This window comes from Portunus trituberculatus, chromosome 37 (genome assembly GCF_017591435.1).
Source record: "Portunus trituberculatus isolate SZX2019 chromosome 37, ASM1759143v1, whole genome shotgun sequence".
Taxonomy (NCBI): domain Eukaryota; kingdom Metazoa; phylum Arthropoda; class Malacostraca; order Decapoda; family Portunidae; genus Portunus; species Portunus trituberculatus.
The window spans coordinates 5,699,187-5,724,186 of NC_059291.1; the positions used below are offsets into that span (position 1 = coordinate 5,699,187).

The following is a 25,000-nucleotide window of genomic DNA, read 5'->3' on the forward strand; positions in this document are numbered from 1 at the left end:
TGTTGCTTCGCCCTCCAAATCCTGAATCTGATTGGTTCTTGCAGATTGGGCAGCTTCTCTATCTCTCTATCTCGCTCTCTGGCTCCCTCGCCTTTTTTTTTTTTTTTTTTTTGCGAGTGTGTGTGTGAGAGAGAGAGAGAGAGAGAGAGAGAGAGAGAGAGAGAGAGAGAGAGAGAGAGAGAGAGAGAGAGAGAAACAAAAACAGATAGATAGACAGAGATAGAGTGCCTAGCAAAACTACACAACGAAAAAGAAAAAGGAGGAGGAGGAGGAGGAGGAGGAGGAGAAGAAGAAGAAGAAGAAGAAGAAGAAGAAGAAGAAGAAGAAGAAGAAGAAGAAGAAGAAGAAGAAGAAGAAGGGCGAGGAGGAGAAGAAAGAGTAGTTGGTGAAGGAGACGCTGGCTGGACCTGAATTTCGTAGTGTGGAATTTTCAGACTCCGTTAAGGATGAGAGCCACAAGAGAGGTGGGTGCCCGACGCTCGCTCTCCCGCCGGCGTCTCCTCTCCCCAGCGCCGCTCCCGTGGGACTGAGGAAGGGTGTGGTGGGCAGGGAGGCGGGAAGACGTAGGAGGAAATGTTGTGGGGGACTTATGGAAGGGCTAGAAGTGGTGATGTCGCTGGGAGAGGAGTGTGAGGTGTGGTGATGACTGTGTGTTGGTTCTTACACGTGGTGATGAGAAGACAGTATCAAATTTAAGTGGTCTGTGTAGGTATGGGTGTTGCTTTTTTAGATTTGAGAGAGAGAGAGAGAGAGAGAGAGAGAGAGAGAGTCAGTCAGTCAGTTTAGTCATGTCCTGAACAGGGAGATCAAATGTTGTCTTGTCTTCAATTTTCGTGTAGTATCGACAGCAAGTCATGAGTTACGGCCTTGCTTCCATGCACGTGTTACCGGCACGTGAGGATCATTTGCGGGTTGTGTGTGTCTCGTGATTCGCTCCCTGTTTATGTTTTTCTCTTTTTTTTTCCTTTTTTAAGTTAATTTTTAGTTGAATTTCATAGGTGACATGAATAGTAACATTTGTTATATTATCTCTCTCTCTCTCTCTCTCTCTCTCTCTCTCTCTCTCTCTCTCTCTCTCTCTCTCTCTCTCTCTCTCTCTCTCTCTCTAGTGCTTGATTAGACTGAGTTCCCAAGCGGTTTGCGGTGCGGTGCGGTGCGGTGCGTGTTGGCTCGGTGTTGTTGGTCGTGGTGTTGGTGGTTGTGTTGTGGCGGCGTCCTCATGGTAATGGTCACTAAGCGTGGTGGGACATTCTTTGCTGGGACACTGCTACCTTCACCAGTATTTCATGTAAGACACGTACTGCTTTGAAAAAAAAAAAGAAAAAAAAAGGAAAGGCTTGGTAATGGTGGTGGAAGCACCTATACGTACGTACCTTTCTTCTTCACATTTCTCGTATGCATTGTTTCCTAAAGTGTTGATGTCATGTTCTTCAAAAAAGGTCTTAGGAAAAAAAATGAAGAAAAATAAAGTAATGTGTTTGTTGTTGTTGTGGTAATGGTAACTGTATTCATTATGATTTACGTTTTATTTTTTTAGGATAATTAAGGAATATAGAGAGATAGATTGGTAGATAGATAGATAGATAGATAGTAGCCATAGTAGTAGCAGCAGTGTGGCAGCTGATCTTTATTCCCTCCTCGTTTTCTTTACAGCATTGGATGTTACCAGTTTCTCTTAATAATGGTTATACGGACCACTCTCAACTATAAACATCGACAAGTTATTCCGTGCTGGCAATTTCGCGCTGCTCTTTTTTTTTTCTAATTCTCTTATAGGTGGATTCGTTTCTAGTCTTCCTTTTTTTCTATGGACTTAAACACTTCGCCGGCAACGAGGAGGGACTAAGGTAGACATGCAATGGGAAATTTTGAAGGACTCGAACACTTGAATCAACTCCACAATCACGCAGGAACGATCTTTGTCTCTATATTCTGGAGGTGCAAGATAAAAAAACAAAGACTGGAAGAGAATGAAGCAGGTTGTGACTCTTTCTTTTTTGTTATTAAAGTGTCGCTGCTTCGGTTAGCTTCGTGAACCATTCGAGCTGAGGAGTTGAACGCAGGAACTGAGAAGTGAAGCCTTTTAATTTCTATCAACCTAGAAAAAAGAGCAAAATATATTTATGGTTTAAATATTTGTCAGATTCAGAGAGAGAGAGAGAGAGAGAGAGAGAGAGAGAGAGAATTTTCTTTGCACAAAGTCGTAGTCAGAATCTTTCCAAACTTGTCCTCCCCTTAGGAAGAACTCAGCCAACTTTCAGAATGTGATACAGAACGTGAAACTTTTCTATACATCAGAGAACTTTCATACACACACACACACACACACACACACACACACACACACACACACACACACACACACACACACACTTTCATCCACAAGATCAATGGATAACAATAAGAGAGTAACTTTTTACATCACGCACCGAGCCACCAAATCGCTGTCCTGTTGAAGAAAACTGCGAGGTGGCCCATACTTATTGTCTCTCTATCTCGTGCATACCATTAGAACGCCGTCAGGAGGAGAAGGAGTGGGAAGGGACGTGCAGCAGGTTAAGGCGTGGTGGTGGCGGCTGTGGTGTGCGGTGGTGTGTGTGTCAGAGTGTGGTAGTGGTGAGGAAAAAGTTCAGACGAGGGTAAATGGTCGTCGTGTCGTGTTCCACCTTTGCTCTTAAAACAATGGAAGCGACGGAAATAATCTCTTCCGCCACTTGTAAGAAGCACCCAGAGGAGGCGCGCGCTCAGGCAGGGAACAATATGCTCTGCGCCGTACAAAGGGTGAGGTCAGAATACTTCCTCGAGCTGTGAGTACCCGCTGGGATAAACACAAAGCTTGGGAAACACAGGCGTCTAATTGCTTGCATTTGTCGTGTGGTGCAGGTATGCCAGTGGCGTGCGAGTGGAGGGCAGAGAGACGCTCCTTCCTCCCTCACTCGCTGTGCCTCGAGGGATCGGGGTTACCTGTTTTGGGTTACGACGCCCTGCAATTGCTTTTTTCCTCCCTCTCTGTGTAATATAAGTAACTTTTTTACTGAATACATTGCCAGCTATTATGCGGACTTGTTACGCTCTTTCTTTTTGCTACAAGTTTTTTCTCTCTCTAGTTCTTTTGATGCGGTAAGGAATATTTGCCAGTACAATCTCTCTTCGCAAAGTAAAAGCCAGTATTATGTATGCGTAGATGTGCATGCTTGTCAAACTCGACCTGCACATTTTCAGACCAAGACTCCTCCGTAGATTCAGAGCGTAGGTTTTGATCAAGTATAATCTGGCGTGGTCCTGGTCGCGCTGCCGTCACTACTAAGCAGAGGCATCCGCGCACTTTCCCCCATCGTCGTCATCGCTATAATGTCGCTTATCGCATCTCGCTCTCACGCTTGAGCTGCTTTGCTTCACTTAGATTCCGGAACGGTGAGTGCAGACTGCCGCCGCCCAGCGCAGGGACGACAGCCAATGACTCTATTAAGACAGCTGAGGAGACGCCGCGCATCGCTGTTATTTCCTGGCACGAAGTAACATGCTAACTTCACTATCACTTTGCCATGACGGTGGATTTAGTACGGCTACTATATCACTTTTGATGGAGTATTTTCCTCTCTCTCTCTCTCTCTCTCTCTCTCTCTCTCTCTCTCTCTCTCTCTCTCTCTCTCTCTCTCTCTCTCTCTCTCGTTCGTCAGCATCAGAATTCTAATTTATTCTTGTCCTACCAAAATAAAGGCATTCCGCGTATCAGCACCACGCGCTGCTCCCGTCCTCTTATCGGTCAAGGCCTCACTTCAACAAGAGCCGCGTAGTTGAGCACCGCTGTGATTACATGTGCGCATCACTCTATCATCGACGTCTTGCATCCCACACAGAAGTAGTCCACATCTTTGCTACGGCGGTGGTGGTCTTTAACCCAGCTCGAGGCCTCTCGCTGGGCCGGTGTGCCTCCTCCTCCCCGTCACCGTCGCCTGCAGACACCAACGCATTATTTTTGCGTGGTTACATTGTCAAAGATTGCATACTGTATATTTGTTTAACATCAGAGGAGAGTGAGTGTTAGGTAGATGGATGCCTTAGAATGTCAGAATGTTGTTGGGTGAGAGAAGGAGGAAGAAAAATAAGACGGAAAAAAAATAATAGAAGCACTGCATAAAATCAGCATGGTAAATATTTATCTGAAAGCAATAAAGACAGGCGGCTTAAATTTATAACACATGGGAAAGAAGAATAAACTCTCCTTCACTGCACCATTATCACCACCACCGACGCCGCCGCCGCCGCCACACAAATCCTGACGTAATTGAAAAAGAAATTAATTAGGAACACCTGTTTATTCGCCGGTATTCTCTCCTGTCCCAAGTGCTTCAGTTGATTACAAGCCCCCAGGAACCCAAGTCCAGGAGCAGGTTACCGTCAGTGAACCTGTCGCACCTGTCAGTCGCCGCCGCCCAGCCAGTCCACCGCCGCTGCCGCCGCCGCGCCTCCCTATCCTGCCGCGCACGGACGAAGAGGGGAAGGATACCTGTGCGTCGATTTCTGAGCACGTCACTGGCTTGAGAAAGTCATCGTGGAATATACAATAGTGATTCGAGTGATTAAGCTTTAGTGTAATCATCATCGCAGTTGACGGATGATGCACGCTAAATGTCGGGCTTGGCAGTCACCGTGCTGGAGTTCGACCTGTCTTCATGAAGCAGCGTGGCTATTAGCTTCACGGGAGGCGCAATTTCTCACCGGTCTTACAATTTGCACCTTATAAAGGCCATCTACCGTCACGAGACAAGCAGCAATTAGTGCAATCTGGCTTATTTATATGTCAGCCAATGAAACTGGGGTCTTAGAGTAGAAGGACCAATGAGCGAGCCGGGTGGGTGCTAAGCTCCTCCCCCAGCGTCCCACCCCTGCCGAGCTCCCCCAAGGATGGGTGCAGGAGCCACCTCTGTTTCAGTTGACGGGGAGACCTGCGCTCGTTGGGTTGGTGGTGGTGGTTCTTGGCGACACTGCTCTGGTGTGTCTGTGAAGTAGTGAAGCGCGTAAAAGGATGTGATGGGCGTAATGCAAAGGAACACGGTTTTCTTGTAAGATGCTCTTTAAAGGCAAGAGTTCCAAGCTGGAATTGTTAATTGAAAAAATACAAGCCAACAAGGAAAACGGCACCGACAGTGAAACCGGCAGTGTGGCGAATGAAGGTAAGTGGGCAACCACAGTGTTCATAGGTTAGGCGTGGCCCGCTGCGCCGCCTGTTCCACTCACCACACCCTCAAGTTAATGGGTCCGATTGCAATAATTCTTAGTTTCGTTTGCCTCGCCTCATATTAGTAATTTATGAATTGTCTTTACTTTTGGATGATGGTCGAAGGTGATGAGGCCAAACTACACGCCTGTCTTAGTGACGGTGAACAAAAAATAAACGTATCATGTTATTATATTGTGATATTTTGGCGTTTCATCAACTCTGCTAAACTGATTGTGCAGGGACTAGTCTCTCTCTCTCTCTCTCTCTCTCTCTCTCTCTCTCTCTCTCTCTCTCTCTCTCATTAATATTGTCATTCTCTACATAACCCTTCAATTAGCAGCCTTATTGTAAAAAGTGAAGCACCAGCGTTTCTCGTATTAATGTATGGATTCGAGCAGAACTCGAACGCTTCTCAATAGGATCACACTTCTATGTAATTCATGCTTCATGGTGTCGATTACCTGTTTCACTTTTGAGCATGAAATTCAGACTGGAAAGTTTGGGTCAGTTTTAGTGTGTACATGTTTTCATGCTCTTCATTATATTTTGTTCATCTAACATTAACTAAAATAAGTGGGTGAATGTGTGGCCAATTTATGAAACTCGTCCTGGCCACTCTTCCAAAGAGCACTGGCTTGTCCAGCTGCTGTGGGGCTTGAGCGGCGACGGCGGCGGGATGAGTGGTGGTCTGAGATGGGCTGGAGCTTCGCCCGTTGTCATGAAGGCGACGAAAGTTCAGTAGCGTACACATTCCAGGTCAGATAGTGATAACTGAAATGAGAATCGGTGATTTGTATTGTTTGATTGAGTTTTGTGAACTTCCTGCGTCTGTCTCCCGGCCGGGTCATGGCTGCGGAGTAGCCAGGTCAGCTTTTGAACGCGGTCGAGCGTGTCGCTGTTACGTTCCCTAATGGCTGAGATTACTGAGAGAAGCATTATCTTATTCGTTAAGTTTAGTGCAGGTGATGTGGTCCTGTCATGTCCAAAGGTGTTATTAGGGGCACTTATAGTTTTACTGAGCGTCGTAACCCAGCATTATTCGGAAAACATGTCATGAGTAATATGCAAAGAAAGCATAATCTAAATTCATATGTTGTCAGACTTTCATTGATGTCTTATGTTGTTCGTTCTTGGGAATGTTTATTACGCAGTCACCTGCTGCCATGCGTCACATAATTTCCCAAGTTCTCATGAAAATCCGTACCTGCTTCTCATAGTTTTCTTTCCTCACCAATCTGCGCTCTTGCTCTCAGGCGTCGCTTCCCCATCTTCCCTCCACTCCTTGCTGCATGTATTCTGCCTCAGTTCACTCTCACATTCTTCTGAGCGCGCTCCCTATACTATATAGTACTGAGTGTCGCTCTGGGGCAAATTTAGCATCAAACTGCGTGAATGAGTGACCGCAGCTCTAATGAGACAGAGCGAGAATAATCTTTGTGTCGATTTTGCTGATGCCCAGGAAAGCACGTCACTCTTCCCGTGCCGACTGAAACACTATACGAGATAATCACGCGCTACGGCTTAACGTCGCTTGTCAAAACTCCATTCTACACTCTACGGGCTGCGGTTGCCTCGCCTCCGTTGTCAAAAGCAAAGCAATGGTGATAGATAAGAAAGTTGAGCCTTCCCATCCATAGGAACACGAGGAAGAAAGATCACTAAGACTGTATTGCACTGGAAGTGAAGATTTCTTACTTTCCATCGGGAGACAGTCTCCAAGCAGTGCTCGGAGAAACTGTGAAAAGAAAAAAAATGAATAAAATAATAAAAAAAGAATATATATATATATATATATATATATATATATATATATATATATATATATATTTGGTAGACCTTTCAATGGTTTGTTAACTGCCTGTCTTTTCCTTGTCATAGTTGCAATGCTGCTAGAGAGTGGCAGTGGTCCAATCCTGAACACAGTAAAGTAATTCAGAATATCTATCGCAGTGCAGCTCAGGCACGAGGGTAATGTAGCAGCAGAACAGTCCTCACCTCCTTGGGAAGTGGAATGTTGATAGCGTGCGGGAAGGTTGTTGCGCGCGCACAGGGTGATGCGTGAGCGTGTCCCAGGGGTGCTGTAGTGGTGCACGAGGCCCGTGGGAGGCCAGAACAGCCACTCAACGCCAATCTATCCTGCTCGTCGGCACTGGCCTCGCTCAGACCTCCACCCAACCAACTCCACAACCTCCTCCTTCGAGCCAACCTTTCCACCCCTTCCGCTATATAGGTGGCAGTGTCATTGAACCTTAATGCTTTGTAAGTAATGTTATTACATAGATTTGAATGAAGCCTTTCCACTATTTGTCAAAATGTGCTGCGTCTGACTGCTACAAAATAAGTGTGTGTGTGTGTGTGTGTGTGTGTGTGTGTGTGTGTGTGTGTGTGTGTGTGTGTGTATGTATGTATGTATGTATATATATATATATATATATATATATATATATATATATATATATATATATATATATATATATATATATATATATATATATATATATATATATATATATATATATATATATATATATATATATATATATATATATATATATATATATATATATATATAAACACACCGGAGTTTGCTCCTCCTCCTCCTCCTCTTCCCACGGGATGCAGCTTTAGTCTTCCAAACAGGGCCATCTACATCTCCACATCTTGACCTTTCTGTATGTCCCTCCTGGACGCACCACTTTTCCTCACTCCTCGCGGACGCCTCCCCGTTCCCCTTACAAAGCCCAGCACCCGTGGCCACAGGGAGCACCACGTCAAGCCGCGTCGTGTTGCACCAGCTGGGAGGAGTGAGGACTCCGCCGCTACAAATAAGGTCGCCTCCCATCGGGGCCCTTCTGCTTCTCTCCTCCGGCCTTCCCCTGAACAATGAGACATTCCCTTCCAGGCTTCACCCTCTCGCCTCCGTGCCTTCCCTCGCCCACCAAACGGGTAGGGTGGGGAACAGCCGCGGCGGATTCCCTTGGGAGGCACTTGGAGCGGGCGGGGGCAGACTGGCAGGCAGAGTGTCGTGGCCTCCCCTGGGGCCTGGTGTCCTCCAGGGGCGCCGCCTGCAGGGTGGAGGATCAATACCCGCCCCACCTGCCCCTGCTCTCCTCGGCCTTCCACCGCCCTCGCCACCACTCCGCCGCTCCAACCAGGCCGTGTGTAGGACTAGACTTCTGTCCTAGGCCTCCTTTTATGTATGTTTTCCCTATAATGGTCATAAGTCCCTTGTCGCTTCAGGTGAGGTTTGCACTCCACTTGTTGTCTGCTCATCAATAGGAATTTCATTCTAAGGCAGCTCGCTTTCAGCCACACTTCAGCCGTGCATATATATATATATATATATATATATATATATATATATATATATATATATATATATATATATATATATATATATATATATATATATATATATATAATTTTCTTTGTCAGCCATGAGCTTGTCTCCCCTCTTCCATCCTCAACGTCGTGTTGCGGTAGTGACGCCAAGTTGTTTGTGTTCATGCATAGCTGTGGTTATTATTTCCTGGTGTTGCGATGTGAAAAGGCTCAGCACGCGCGATCGGTCTGGGAAGAGTTGGCTTCCTTGTATATTAGTTTTGTCCTCATTATTCTTTTCACACATTTTTGCAAAACCTTGGTGGGGGGAAGGTTGCGGAGGGTGAGTGGTGCCAGGCTTGTTACAGATGAGATGCCGTAATTAATGTATCGGTTCGATCTGAAGCGTTAGCCGGAACATGAAATTTTGTCATTATTGCTTGGGTCTTTTCTTCCGCCTGGTAGAGCGTCACAGGCTTAGCGTTGATGCCTTCCCCGCCTCATCCGCGAAACATCTCTCAATTTTTTTTAAAAGATCACGAATTGTTCGGTTCGTTCCCTTATTTCCCAAGGTGTTGTGTATTTGAATTCCTATTTTTATTTTCCAATATCCGTGTTTCACTTTCCTCCGAACTCTGCGGAGCTTCCCAAACCACGGACGTGCCTTCAGCCTCCGCCAAGGGTTCTCGCCCTCCCTCCTTCCAGCCCCGCCGAGCCCTCCCAGTCAGTGTAGTGGAGGGAGTAGTGCCGGTAGTCCCCAGGGGTCTTCAGCCTCCCCAGGGGCCGCGGGGTTCGGGTGGGGATCAATACGAAGCCTTGGCGCCGTCCCGCTCCCCAGCTGAGTGCCTGGCCCACCTGGGGCTGACCCACCTGGGGCAGACCCACCTTGGGAGCGGCTGGCTACGACCACATCTCCACTACTTGTATAGAACACTATCGCATTAGTTTACCAGAAAGAGTCAGTGTAGGTGGTCAGTGCGAGTACAAGGCTGTGGGGCCGCTCGGCTATCTTGCCTCTTGCCGCTCACTTCCTCGCTCACCCTCACTCCCCAGCAGGAAAGAATCACTCGCTGCGCTACTTTAATTGGGAAGTTTAGTATAGCTTAGCAAGGTTGCAGGTTACAAATATTGAACGGGGTGATGTGACACTGTAACGTCGGACACTTCTGCAACAACCTGCATGCATGTGCTGCATTGCCACCATGAGCTGGCCAGCCGTGTACTCCGATGGGATTAAAAAAAAGAATTCCGATCAACCTCGGCATAGGCACAAGCCACGGGTCACCGCACAGGGCTCAGCACAAGTGGTCAGCCGTTCACAGAACAGTGGTGGCTGTAGGAGAGGTGGGGAAGAGACTGCACTCTTAACGTACGGCCGTAGACACACTGTTGCTATTTCTGCTTTTGAAGTAATTTCTCGTGTCACATGCATGAAGTCTTAATACTAAAAAACCAAGAAACACCTGCATTCAGTCACTACAGAGTCTAGTTAAGAAGTAAATCTCGAGGCGAGCATCGTGCAGGTATGAAGTGTTAAATTGAATGTCAAGATAAAACGCCGCCGCCGCTACTCTGTAGTGTTTTTACTTGTGATGAATACGTAACATTAGTTAATGATGTTGACATCGTGTTGTAGACATCACATGTGAAGGTGAGATGCATCAGGAAGCTGAAGGGGGAAGGTGCAGGTGATGTGATGGGGAGGGGAGTGAGACTTGGGATGTCATTACTAACAATATTCGTCAATGGCAGTTTTGTGTTCTGCCTGGAATGGATGAAAGTGTGTGTGTGTGTGTGTGTGTGGTGTGTGTGTGTGTGTGTGTGTGTGTGTGTGTGTGTGTGTGTGTGTGTGTGTGTACACATACACACGTCGCAGCGGTGTGTGTACACACGCCACACCACAGAGACGTAATGGTGACGTACGGCAGCGTGTGTAGTTGATTGTGGTAGTGGAGCAAGAATTGGCAGCTGACGACAGTGGAACAATGGTGAAGCAGAGTTTGGTGTAATTCTGGGAGGTGGGCGCCGGCGGCGGTGTCCCCGGGGAGCCAGCGCCGTCCTCCCCACGACTCCCCAGGGGGTCTTCCCTCCCTCGCCCTCATGCGAGGGGGAGGCGTGGTGGCGCCGCGGGAGTGTGGCAGTATGGGTGTGGTGGATGTGAGCGAGGCTAGTTATGTGGGAGGGATGTGAAGGTTACGGCAGCAGTGAGGTGGCGACCCTACGTGTGTGTGTATGTGTGCGTGGCGTGCTGCGAGGAGCTGTGTCTGCACGCCGGCGTACAGACCAGTTGACGGGGCGGGCGGCGGCTGGCGTGTCTGGTGCGCCGTGAGGTGAGCCATGTTCATACACCCGTGTTGATAATACTTTGTGGCACACACACACACACACACACACACACACACACACACACACACACACACTAAAACGCAAGACATGCCATTCTGTACAACGTGATCGCGACAACGCTGCCTTGGAAATGCAGTGCAGATACATGTGAGTGAACGCTTCCCGGCAATGTCAAAAGTTCCCCGCTTGTCTCAACGTTCCGCGGTTTGCATCAGTGATAGCATGGCAGACTGAAACAAGACGGTCCACATGTGTATATTTTTCATTCTAACTTGCATGAGTAAATTATTGTGTCGATTGTGAATTTTATTTCCTTCTCTTCACATCGTATTAGTTTGTCACTATACTTTGGCTCTGCTCCAAATAGTCAGCGTCCCGGAGATATTACAAAGAAGTTGGTCCAAGTTGTCTTTGCCTGAATGAGGATTGTTACTCAGTCACCTGCGTAAGCTTAACTCCTTCAGTACCGTGACGCGTTTTCCTATTCATCCTGGTTACTATTTGGTGATTTTATACAGCTTCAGAAACTCGGGTAGGGATTAAGATAGTGTAGATTGTGGCCATTGATCTTCTGACCTCCACAGACCCTTCTTAATGTCAATAAAATCGTCTAATCATACCAAAAACTCAATGCAAAAATGCGTTCCAGTACTAAAGGGGTTAAGAAGCACACGATTGTTACTTGTGTAATTCACCTCCTCGGTCGTCTACTGGTCACCCAGCCAGTCTTCCCCATTACGGAGCAACCTCAGAGCTCATAGACCGATCTTCGGGTAGGACTGAGACCACGTGTGTGTGTGTGTGTGTGTGTGTGTGTTTTCAGTCTGTCTGTTTGTCGATTTGTATGTTATTTCTTCCTTTTGCGTTAAAGTCTGTATTGTACTGTGTCTCCCTCACCTCGCCCATTGGCATGAGTTCAAAAGGCTGCACGTCCCTTTCCATTCCTCTCCTATAATTATCCTTCTCGGTATTACCAGCACTGCTGCCGCCCACGAGGTACAGTGTTTCAAACCAGAAAGGAATGAGGAACAGAGTTAGACAAGTCATTTTCATTACCCAAGAAATAGTTTCAGAAATTGGAGCAAATTGTAATGCAAGTTTTCTGAAGTTTTTTTTTTTTTTTTTTTCATTAAAAGTACGCAATATTTTTTTTTTTTTTGTTGGAATAAGTTTTTGAATTAATGTCGATTTCATTTATCTATTTATTTGTTTATTCATTTTTGTTATATTTTTAATGCTTCATTGATGCATGTTCGGAGTCGTGTGTTCCTGTCCTTCTCTCCTCCAGCTACATATTGCTCACCCACTGAAGGCTTCATTTAGAGACCTCGGAGATACACTTTTAGTTTACTTATGTTTTGACGAAATAAATTCGCATGCAAAAAAAATTTAAATAAAAAAAAAAAGAGTGAGGCATTGCATCCTGGTGGGCTCTCCCATGCCCCGCTGCTGTGCCACCGGTGCCGTGTTTCAACAAATTAGTACTTTGTTCAAGTCCCAGGCAGACTGACAGTGCGGATGCGTCCTGCGACTGGCGGGAAACGTACTCATCTCTGTTTCGGTAAATTTTCATTTCGCACTGAGTATTAAATTTGATTTACAACGCTTTTTTTTCATTAGCTCTAGCAACATTAGCACACAACATGCTCACCCTTTTCAAAATGGCGAGGCAGGCGTGCATGATGAAAACAGTGGCGCAACATTTTCAGTGTCGCGAGGGTTCTCTTGACGGGCAGGGTGAGGGGCGGGAGGGGCGGGGCGGGGCTAGGCTTCCGCTACCACCTGTCACAGCCGCAAAGGAGACACTCCAGGTTTAGCATTGGGATTTTACTCCACAAGGGCGCCGTGGTAATAAGGGCACTATGACGCACACGTCAAGGCGGGCTGGACGTAGCGGGCGCCTGGGGACACCACCTAACGCGGTGCTACGGAGTGAGTGCGCCTCAAGGGGCAGATGTTCCGCCTCCTCCTGGACGCCTTCATCTCCTCGCTCCCTCCTCAGGTTCCTTATGTCCTTCTCCCTGTGGAAACATTCCCTCCCTCCTCTCAGGCCACATCTGCCGTCTCCTCTTTCAGACTTTCCCTTCTTACTGCATCACATTTGTTCCTTCCCCCCCGGAGCAGTGTAAGCCGCCCCCGAGGCCTCACCTTCCCCTCCCCCTCAACTACTTCATTGCAGTCTGTCACTATTTTCTCCCTTTTTCAGTCTTCCCCCTCCCTCTGTCATATTCTCCGTCTTTTTCCCCTCAGACAGTGTTCCTCCTCTTTCACGCATTCCCTTGCCCTAGCCCCCACTTCCCTTCCCTGGCCCTCCCTACAACCGGTCGCCAACGCCCTCCACTCACCACACGTCGCACTCGGCGTGTTTTCCATCTCCTTTACATTCCATTTTACTTTTCCATGTTGTTTTTTTTTACTCCTGCTTCGATTCGCCCACTGGTCTTGCTGCCTCCCTCTTGCATTTACGAATTTGTTCCTCTGAATTGTTTAATATTTAGCCACGGACGTATGCTTCGACTAGCTTGCTCTCTCTCTCTCTCTCTTTCTCTCTCTCTCTCTCTCTCTCTCTCTCTCTCTCTCTCTCTCTCTCTCTCTCTCTCTCTCTCTCTCTCTCTCTCTCTCTCTCTCTCTCTCTCTCTCTCTCTCTCTCTCTCTCTCTCACACACACACCGCGTAGTGTAGTGGTTAGCACGCTCGATTCACAATCGAGAGGGCCGGGTTCGAGTCCCGGTAAGCGGCGAGGCAAATAGGCAAGCTTCTTAATGTGTGGCCCCTGTTCACCTAGCAGTAAATAGGCACGGGATGTAACTCGAGGGGTTGTGGCCTCGCTTTCCCGGTGTGTGTTGTGTGGTGATGTGGTCTCAGTCCTACCCGAAGATCGGTCTATGAGTTCTGAGCTCGCTCCGTAATGGGGAAGACTGGCTGGATGATCAGCAGGCGACCGAGGTGAATTACACACACACACACACACACACACGTCCGGTAGCTCAGTGGTTAGAGCGCTGGCTTCACAAGCCAGATGACCGGGGTTCGATTCCTCGGCCGGGTGGAGATATTTGGGTGTGTCTCCTTTCACGTGTAGCCCCTGTTCACCTAGCAGTGAGTAGGTACGGATGTAGATCGAGGAGTTGTGACCTTGTTGTCCCGGTGTGTGGTGTGTGCCTGGTCTCAGGCCTATCCGAAGATCGGAAATAATGAGCTCTGAGCTCGCTCCGTAGGGTAACGTCTGGCTGTCCTATCAGAGACTGCAGCAGATCAAACAGTGAAACACACACACACACACACACACACTAATAATCTTGTAACCGCAACATATCAATCGAAAAAAGCTATTCCACATCATGCTTCACTTCTTTGGTATTCCTCGTCACGTCCGGTTTGACAACGAGGCTCGCACATTGATGCAAGGAAATACATCATCTTCGCAACACTGCAAGCTTCATCCGCCTCTTTAGGAAATGTGCGGTAATTTCAAAGCGTTAAGAGATTATCGTAGTTTCTTTGTTGTAGAGTTGAATAAGCTGACCATTAATTAAAAAGTGTAGTCTCTTATCATGAAGCCTGTGGTTAAAAATCTCACAGGTTAATATAGAAACGAATCCCTCTTTTTTCAGTAGCAAATCAAAATGAATTGGGAAACGTGTTATTATTTTTGTGTGCGATTTGTGAGTGAGTAACAGATTCGCAGTTGTAAGAGTAGTGTTTCCTTCTATCAGCAAACCTTAGAACCGTCTCTCAGTGGCTGTATGCACAAAATTGTTTATGTTCAGCAGGATGTAGAGAAAGAATCTGAAAACCATCGGCAGCAGGTAAGCAAACGATGGACACCTGCAGACTTAACCCCCTTCAATACTGGGACACATTTTTATCTTGAGATTTGTGTACGATTAGACCATTGTATTGACACTAGCAAGAGTCTAAGGAGTTCAGGAGATTAATGGCCTCAATCTTTACTATTATGATTCCCCAAATAAGTTTTTGAAGCTGTATAAGATCATCAAATAGTAAGTAGAATGAATATGAAAACGCATCATGCTACTCATAGGATTAATAGAGCAGCATCTGGGAAAACGGATTTTTTTTGGCAAATGCAAGGATCAAATTTTCCATCGCCATATTTTTCTGTTATTATTCAGTTGTTGTTTATTTCTTTTTATTTATGTATGTTTGATAGGAGCAAGGCAGGGGTAGAGTTTGGCCAGTCGGGGCACGAGAGTGGGGTGAGGGGGGGTGGATTTTAGGGAGGGAGGTGCTGCACTACGCGACGTGCATAATGGCAGCCCCGCACCAGCATGACTGACCAACTAATGCGCAGGTGTTGATGAGAGGGCTACTAGGGTCAGAGAGAGAGAGAGAGAGAGAGAGAGAGAGAGAGAGAGAGAGAGAGAATGGTGTAAGGTATTCACTGCATCTCATCGTTTGTATTTCTTCCCATTACAGAAGTGAGTGTGGGCGGGTCTTCCTGGGACGTGGGTTCTGATGGGCGGGGTTCCCTGTCACCTGCATCATCTGCCACACCCACCTCTGCCTCGGAGACGGACGTGGAGGCAGCGGCCACGGTGGGCGTGACGCAGACCACGCCCTATCAGTGCTCCTTCTGTGACCGAGCCTTCCCCCGCCTGTCCTACCTCAAGCGTCATGAGCAGGTAGGGTGGCCTTCATACTCACCTGCCGACATTTTGCTACGTAATTAGTATCTTAGTGTCGCCGCTGTGCATGTTACCCATAGTGCAACAAGCAAGACAGGTTATGGAATCAAATTGGAAAGCTCTTCATCTTAATTGAAATTATTAATAGAATGCACTTCATAGGAGGCATTGTAAACTTATTATGGAGAGAGGTTTATTAGTATGTTAAAGACAGTTTTATTTTATTTTTCATTGGGAGCTGAAGAGTGGGTGGTAGGAAAAAGAAGTTTACCAAAGTTCATTGATCACAGATTCTATTTAGACGTATATACCATTGGCCTTTGACTCGTGGTTTGCACCAGGCACGCATGATGACCACTTCCATAATGCTTTCTTGCTTTCCTTTCAGCTGCATGTTAACCTGGGTGGAAAATTTACGTTTTGTGCATGTCTCTTGTCCCGCTGCTACCCTTGCCACCACTGAGCTTCATGGCTGACGCTTATCAACCCCTTCTAGAAAGCATGCCCTAGTCATTTAAGGCCAACCTCAACAAGATAACGTCCTCATAATATACTGGTAACGAGAGGAGCAGATATGAAGATTCCGGATCATGAAAAAACTGGTCAGTGGACCAATGTGTGGACGCAGGACAGCGTGTTTGCACATGTGGAAAAGGAACTGAGGGAGATGGAAGACAGACTGGGTCCCGTAAGGAAAACACTTACACTTTCCGGGGAATTGTTTAATTTCATCGAGATGGAACTAAAGAAATTAAATTCTACTGTGATACTAGAAAGTTCTCCTCGATTGTTTCCTGTAGGTGAGCGTTTCTCAGAAACATCTCGATCACTGCCGAATGCTGTGCCGTCTCATGGAAGGAAAGAAGCCAGGCGAAGAACAGTGTCAGCAGGAGCCCTGGACAACACACGCGGGAAGTCTAACACAAGACGCCATGTTAGTGTTCGCAGCGAGAGCACCGCGACAGGAACCTTCCTCTTAGGCTCAGCACAGTCCTCTGCGCAAAGTGGAGGGTGTTATCAGAATAGCAATAAGGAAAAAAATAAGAAATTGATTTACAGCAATGTCTTGAGCTTGAAAGATCTCGATCAGTCTCTACCACCTCATTCTATGAACTTCCGCTCCACATATCCTGCGGAACAAAAGGTTCCTGGAGAAGCTGCCCAGGACTGGGTGACGCGTGACCAAGTGTCGGGTGCACAGCGAAGCTGTAAGAGTTCCTTGGCACTAAAGAGGTGTGCAGAAGATAATGCAGGTAGAAATTTGTTTAAGAAAAGTAAAGTTGATACGAAAACAAAAATAGGAAAAGCCAAGAAAAAGGAAGAACCTAATGTTATTAGTCAGTGCAAAGGGAAAAACATAAATATAAATTTTCTTTCTGCAAACATACTAAATGGTGATAATTCTGTGTCCTGTGTGGGTGCCGGCGACACCCGACACTCTCAGCCATACACTTGGTCAGGCGACGGCCCCGCTCACACCAAGGCCTACCTCACGCAGCGCTGCATCCTTTCCACAGGTACTTGCCAAGGCATTCCACAAGTGCGCTCCAATACAAGGCAGAATCGCGTTGCTCTGGTGAACCAAGAACTCCAGCTTCAGGTTGACAGTGGAGCAGCACGAGTCACCAGTGTCCCAGGCAATGTAGCACCGCCTCTACAAGACATTGCTCTGCAGCCCCTGCTAGAAGTGCCTGTCTCTGAAGTATCAAGACCTCTGAAACTTGTGACCATCAGTCGTTCGGAAGAAATTTCAAGTTTGCCCAAAGAACAGTGCGCCTCGAAAGGAAATGGACAACTCAGTGAGGAAGCGCCGCAGTATTATTACTGCAACTCTTCCGTTGGTAGAACCACTACATTTTTTCCTCTGTTCTCCCCAGCAGTCCTGTGCATTTGTTCTACTCCTCGGGTGTGTGTGTTGTCACCCTCCACAGAAGCAGCGGGCCAGCACCAAGCTGTGTGTGGAAATTTGCCTCTTAAGGACAGTAAACGTAATCCACTGGAATCAAATGAAGCAAACAAACATGAATCACTCTGTGTTAGATTGGCAAATAGTTCTAAGCATGGAGAAGATTTACTGGAAAGTGAAAAGAATGAAAGCGGCAAATATTGCATGCTTTCACCAAAGTGCACCTCAACTTTGTGCAATGGTCAGGAAAACAAGGACACTTCTAAAACAGAATTTTCTTTTCCGCCTGCTAAGCCTTGTAGTGTGATCATCGAAGTGCCTCAGAAGAGCCTCGAAAAAGATATGAATGCTGGTGGGACTCCTGCACCCACCTCGCAACATGAGCCACCACAGAAACAAATACTAAATGTGGGAACAAAAACTCCCAGTCATCGCCGTGGCCTTAAAGCTAAGTGCGTCACCGATGCCTATGGATGCGGAGAATTTAAATGTGAAATAGCTGACGAACTCCTCAATAGAGACGAGAAATGTCTGTCAACCATGAATTCGTTGAACGTTGTGAACAAAACGGTCACCTGTACCGATCAAAATCCGTGCTTTATCCAGAGAAAGACTGACTTTAACGCCAATGGGGAAGAGTCAAGTTCGGTTAAGACGAGTTCCACGAGTGTTCTGGAATTCGTCCTCCCTGCAGCAGGTGTCGCAGGTGACAGCAGGGAAGACCAGACAGACAGAGAGACTCTTTCTGGCACGTCAACCCTTGATGTGGAGCCTGTAAGCAGGTTCTTGGGGAATGACGTATGTAGTGTTCAAATTCAACCCAGGAAGGCGCCTAACATAGTGAATGATTATGTGACTACCAATAACCAGACGATGCAGAACAGTAGGATTAATTCTGAGGAGAAGATATATAAGATTCTTTATGAAGAATCTTGTCAAAAAAGTCTAAGTACGAATACGCGTGACATCCGTTCAGATGAGATGAAGCAGCATGACCACCAGCACACACAACGCTCAGATCACAGAAAGGGTAACATGGAAAGCAGTGAATACCCAGCATTTGAGCGTCACGCTGAAGAAGTTAACCCGCCCGTCAACAGTGCCTTGTCTGGTGAGAGATTTAGTGCCATCCAAAATGAATCCACTATTACAAGCAGCCTCCATCAAACTTCATTGAACCTAGACTCCAGTGAAAGCAAGAAAACTTTGAAACGAAATTTTCAAAAGCTACAGCCATCGGAAATGGGTCCAAGTATTCAAGAGGTGTACAGAGCAGATGTGTTGTTGCAAGAAAATAAAGATGAAGGCTTGTCAATGTACACCATAAACTATCAGCTTTTGCCATCTTTCAAGGCAACCTGGGCTGCAGACAGTGCCATACTACTGAGACGCAACTCGCAAAGCACCTCCTCCGGCGTCCATAGCAACGTCACCAGTCTCAAGGGGCCGCTTCAGTGCCGCCTCTGCAAAAAATCGTGTACATGTTTGCGAATGACGCCACTTGCCAAGGAGTCGAAAAGTAGTTTTAAGACTAGAAAATTCAAAACTTTATCTCCAGTCAAAATGCAAGTGACAAACGTTGCTGGTTCAGCCTCCATCATCTACACGCTGGTGGACGTGGCGTCTCAGATTGCTGCGAACTCAAAGACTCAAGGAAGACATTCAGTAGGAAGAGACTCGGGACTTGCATCATGCGGGAAAGGCCAAAATGGACGACTAAATATATCGAGCAATGATCCACAAGTGCCTTGCCACGTCGATCAGATGTGTTCTGGTGTGGATACTCCAGCAGATGCGAATGAGACTCGTGCTCGGAAACAAGCTACTCGGGCAGATAGCAAACCATCTTATCCTGCAACCAACGAATCCTGTGACACTCCTTACTTCCGGGGCGGCACACCAGGGCACCTTCGCACGATGCAGTGGCAGAATGGAATCAACAGAATAGATAACCCAGAAACATCCGTCTCTCAAAATGGAGACTCTTGCCATCCATCAGTAAGTCTTGCTCAAGACCATTTGCAGCCTCTACAGAGAACTAAAAAGAGAAAATCGATAGATGAATCCTATGCCACGAGTTCACAAAGCAAAGATTTAGTCAAGTGGGAAAAGTGGAGTCCAGCATTGTGTAGTACTAACTCTCATAATTTGTATTCCACTCGTAAAGAAGAGATTTCATCGCACGATTCTGAGGGCTCGACTCAAACATGTTTCAAAAGACAAGGAGTTGAAGATGGAAGAGGAGGAGGCAGAGGAGAGGATATATTACGCCAGGCGATCGAGGCGGATTTGTTTGATGTCTTAGTGACAGATGACAACTCCGTGAGTGTGTGGCCCATGAGCGAGGAAGCAACAACACAAGAGCAAGGCTTCTCTAGCGGGCAGCGGGAGGGGAAGCTGACAGAACTGGAACCTGGGAGCACACCTGCACATATGACCGGAGATGAATCTGATTGCCAGGCACTTTTTCGAGGTGAAGCATCAAGCGAATCTGTCACCCAGGTAGACTACAGTATCTCAACAACGCCTTTGATCAGTGACGGTGGGGGTGCTGTCGACGGGAACACCACTCGGAAGGAAGACAAGGAGTCGCATCGTGATGTGTGCGGAGATCTTACGAATATTGATGATGCAAGGACGGAAACTACTGAATCTGGTGATGACCTGGATGACGGGGACGATCTTAACGGCTGGGTGAGTTACCTACTTGCACTGGTGTCACTACATCATTACTGCACCTGTAGGTTAACTAATACTAAAACATGTAGCCAATAATTCGCATTTTTTTATTGAGGCGATGGTATTACAAGTTGACAGAAACATAGAACGTAGTAGTTTGAGGAAGAAATTAAGGCATCGTTTATCTTTCCTTCTGTGATTCACTGTATGTAACACTTAAAGTAACGTGTGTGTGTGCGTACTTGTGAGAATGCATGCGTGCTCGTCTTGATGGTGAAGAAAAGAATATTCGTTTCTGTCCCGTGTCCTATCACCATATGAAAGTGTAGAAAATTTCACGTACTAATGTGTCTGCTTCGAACTTACTCATATACGGTGAAGATGTCTGTATGCTATACACCTAACTTGGTTTCAGAAATGGGGGTGAGATGAGGGAGAGTAGAGATGGGTTAAATGCACAAATGATGTTAGAAAGAAAAGGCAGACGGAAAGGAGAGGTGGAGGAGCAGAGGTAGCGCGCGAACAGAGCAGTGGGTGGGGACAAGGCAGGCGGACATGGGTGTGGTGGGGATGTGGTTAAGAAGTCACGTCACCTTAACGTTATTCACTTGTTCATCACGTTCTACGTAACCATTGCAGTGCGCGCGCGCACACACACACACACACACACACACACACACACACACACACACACACACACACACACACACACACACACACACACATATATATATATATATATATATATATATATATATATATATATATATATATATATATATATACATACATATATATGAACGTACTTTTTACTTACTTTTAACGTCATTTAAATTTGTAAAGGCGCAGCAAAACAATCTAATGCAAGCAAGCGAGGACTTATCTCAAAAGGACCTTTCCAATTTACGGGTTTCTTTTCCAGGTGATCTTTACCTCTAATTTAAGTAACGTTGCATAAGTCTTCTTCACAGAAATATAATAGAAAATGATGAAGAGGTCTCCTGATAGTGTGCGGTGTAGCAGTGCCTCCCAAACGGCAGTGGTAGGTTGGTACTTCCGACGCCACCTGCTTGCCGCTTAACCTCTCCCTCCGCCCGCTATGCTTTTATTTTCTTCCTGCTAACCACCTAACAAAGTCCTCTAGTCCCTTCCCACACCTTGCATTTTTTTTTCTCGGGTATGCATAAAAGCAATCGGCCCTATCTCTTTATGCAATTAAACATCGGCATGTTTTCCCTCGCTTTGTTCACATGTGCATTGGGTATCAGCTTATCTGTCAAGACACAAATCTAGAGTATTGTATAGAATCTGGATCGGCTTTTTTCTCTCTCTCTCTCTCTCTCTCTCAACATCGTATTAAAATAATGCCTGTTTGCACAGACTCATGCTGATCAGCTGCCTTTCCGTTGTGAATTCTGTGGTCGTCTGTTCAAGCACAAGCGTTCCCGGGATCGCCATGTCAAGCTGCACACTGGAGACAAGAAGTACAAGTGCTGCCACTGCGAGGCTGCCTTCTCCCGCAGGTGAGGTGACCTGCCAGATGTAGATTAAACCGGTACATGTAGTTGTTGAAATATTACATGCATTATAGAGGCATTTATTATCGTAGTATAATTAGGATTGGCATGGTTGACGTAAATCCTTCAACAAAAAAATAGATAAAGAAAGTGAATGATTAAATAAAAAGATTTAATGTTATACAAAAAAGGCGCTGCTCTAAATGATCCATACGTGTCTTGTCAAAACCGGACTTGCCACGTACCTTCCAACATAACTTATTACTTTTACACAGTTTATCTTAGCACTGCTCGCCTTCCTTACAGCGATCACCTCAAGATTCACAAGAAGACCCACGACACGCAAAAGCCGTACCAATGCTCCGTCTGCAACCGAGGCTACAACACTGCGGCCGCACTGACGGCACACATGCAGAACCATAAAGCTAAGCTGACCGCGCACGCCCTCAACCAGCTGCTGAAGGATGCCCAGGCGCCTGTAGAAACCCACGCTCTGACGCAGCTCCTGCGGGATTCAGCGGCAGCGGAGAGTCATGCCCAGTCCCTCAACCACTTCTTGAAGGACAGCCAGAAGGTAACCAGAATGTTTAGGGGAGACACTATATACTGGTTAGATTGCAATGCTTGTGCGATTGGCAAAACTAGGCTGTGATAGTGCACATGTGATAAACAGAGATCAGCAGATGTTAGCACTGAGTTAATTGTATCTCGTTACCAGTGGCCTTCGGCACTGCTTGTGAAGTGCGACGATCAAATCAGCTACGTTCATTGTGGGTGTGGATTGGCCATAGTTGGAGTGATAGACACAATGCTTAACTGGTTACGTAATGGGTTATTATTGTAGACCTGCCATTGAATATCAGGATTTCTTCTATGCGGTTATATTTCTATTAACACCTGTTGTCTTCCCACAACAGGAACATTTGCTGAGCCCTAAAGGTATTGAAATTGGAGCAGGATCTTCCCCGGGAGACCTGACATCCTCGCCGGCAGGAGAGCCATCACCTTCACTGTCCCCGGTAGCCGCAGTCCGCTGTCCCGTGTGTCACACGCACTGCAAGAGCCAAGCTCATCTACAGGTCTGTCCAGCAACTCATACCGAGAATAATGTAACAGATATAAACAGTAAAGCGCGTGCGTGCGTGCGTGCGTGCGCGTGCACTGTTTAATCATTCATGCATTTTATTTTGCTTTGTTTATTTTTTATCAGCCGAGCGTGTGTTCCTCTGAAGTTGTGGTAATTTTGATAGCTAGAAACATCAATGAATCTGTGTTTTTGTAGCCAATTACTGTAGCTTGCATTTTCAAGTTATCTGAGAGCGTGGCAGTGCCTCACCACACCGCGCCTTGCTTGGCATAGAATCCTGCTGACATTCGTTATTGTCCTCAGCGGCACGTGTCACGTTACCATGGTGAAGAGCAACACGGAGTGCCACTAGAGCGTCCCGCCTCGCGTGGCGGGGGATCAGGCACCTCCTCTGTGGGTGGGGCGTCGTCAGCAGCATCCACTCCATCACCGCGTCCACCTTCTTCACTTCCTTCTCCCCGTCCGTTATCCAACCCACTGCTGTCGCTGGTGGCGGGGAAGTTGGCCTGCCTGTACTGCTCCAGGGATGGCTTCCCTTCTCTCGAGGCACTGCAGCTGCACCTACAGTCCTCCCATGGTGCGTCACATCCTCTAGATACCCACAATTGTATAGTTAATGAATGAGTAAAACAATTACATTTTCTTCTTGAATTTGAATTAAATGTCGTAAAACTTTGCATCGTCATTAGAATATTCTTTTATTCTTTTAAAGGTTCTGTTATGAATGGAGAAGTACGGGACATGACAACAATGCTGGGCCTCCACCCTTCTCTCGGTGCTTCTCTCAGCGCCAGCGGCATGGCGACATCCTTGGCTTCCCCTCTAGGACCTGGGTCTTCCCGAGGAGTGAGCTGTGAGCTGTGTGGAGCACGTGTGGGAGGTGTAACAGCTCTACAGCGCCATGTAGTGACGGCTCACACCTTCACTGATCTCCTGGCGCGTGCTGCGGAGGGAGTGTTCTGCGCACAGTGTTTGTTACCCTTCAGTAACCCAGGTGCCTTGGCTGAACACATCAAGCTTGTTCATGCTTCACCTGTGCTGTCAGCAGTGCTCAACAAACGACCACCTTCACCACCCACTGACACCCCAACTGATTTAAGTAAAAAATCAAGGCATGATGGATTGACTTCAGACCTTCCCGCCTCAACACTGCTGTGTAGTCAGTGCAACGCACCGTTCACAAATTTCGAAGCTTTCCGTAGACATCTTAAGTCTCACCTGGATGGAGGAGAGCAGGTGAGTGCCACTGGAGGAAGTGGAGTCCAGCTGGCATGCCCTGAGTGCCGTCTACCTTTGACATCGGAGGCCGCCCTTGAGGGACACGTGGCCACCCATCTTGGCGTCACGTCCACAGAGTACGGCTGCCAGGCTTGTCTGAAGCTATTCTCAAAACCTGATGAACTGCAAAAACACTTGATGGATATTCACGCCCATCATTTATACCGGTGTGCTCTCTGCAAGGAAATGTTTGACTCCAAAGTATCGATCCAAGTCCATTTTGCCGTCAAACACAGCAATGAATGCAAAGTTCACAAATGCACCCGGTGTTCGCTCATATTCCGGTCCCAGTCAGAGTTTGAGGGCCATATACGTGTAACCCACATTAGACGTGGCCAGATGGGTGGTGATTCAGTTGGGGGCGGGAGTGTCGGGGGAGGGGGAGGGTCCTACCGGTGTTTGTTGTGTCCCCTCAGCCTGAGCTCTGAGGCCGAGCTGGCAGCACACGTCTCAACGCACCAGCGTCAGTTCCAGTGTTCTCTTTGTGATGATGCTTTTCACGTGGAATTTCTCTTGGACAAGCATATGCAGACCCAGCACAACTCAGAACTCAATGGCAATGTGCCACAGCCAGAAAATTTGGCAAAACCTAGGAGAAGTCCCCAGAAAAAGGACCTGAGGTGCGATATTTGTGATGCAGAGTTTTCCACAGATTCTGCACTCATGACTCACAGGAAACAAGCTCACAACATTAAGAGTGGGTCTGTTGGTGTCACTGCCAAGGTAGCGGCAGCTTCTCTGAGTCTGTTTTGTGCATATTGCAGCGAAGCTTGCAAGTCTCGAGGAGACCTGGAGGCCCACATGAAGTCTCACCAGGGTAATGGCGGTCGTCATAAATGCAATATCTGTGATGAATTATGTCCATCTGCTGCTCTTCTAGCTCAACACAAACTCACACATGTAAAAGTGGTGTCAGGTAGTGCATGCGCAGTGTGCCGCGAGCCCCTGACGTCTGAACAGCAGTTCTCTAGCCACCAGAACGAGCACCATCCC

At 47.0% G+C, this 25,000-nt stretch overlaps 1 protein-coding gene across 4 annotated transcripts in view; it reads left to right on the forward strand.

The window, feature by feature from the left end:
• The window catches only part of LOC123513972 (zinc finger protein 423-like), a 335,357-nt gene that overhangs the window by 308,475 nt on the left and 1,882 nt on the right, over positions 1-25,000 (forward strand). For 2 of the 4 annotated variants that reach the window (XM_045271489.1, XM_045271490.1), the window contains 6 exons: positions 15,332-15,537; positions 21,506-21,648; positions 21,949-22,216; positions 22,560-22,721; positions 23,033-23,306; positions 23,442-25,000. The exon at positions 23,442-25,000 is cut by the window's right edge and continues 1,882 nt beyond it. In XM_045271489.1, coding sequence (XP_045127424.1) covers positions 15,332-15,537; positions 21,506-21,648; positions 21,949-22,216; positions 22,560-22,721; positions 23,033-23,306; positions 23,442-25,000 — 2,612 coding nt within the window. Of the gene's footprint in view, positions 1-4,854; positions 5,178-15,331; positions 15,538-15,968; positions 20,141-21,505; positions 21,649-21,948; positions 22,217-22,559; positions 22,722-23,032; positions 23,307-23,441 lie in introns of those variants that run through there. The other 2 variants (XM_045271491.1, XM_045271488.1) reach the window with 2 other exon arrangements.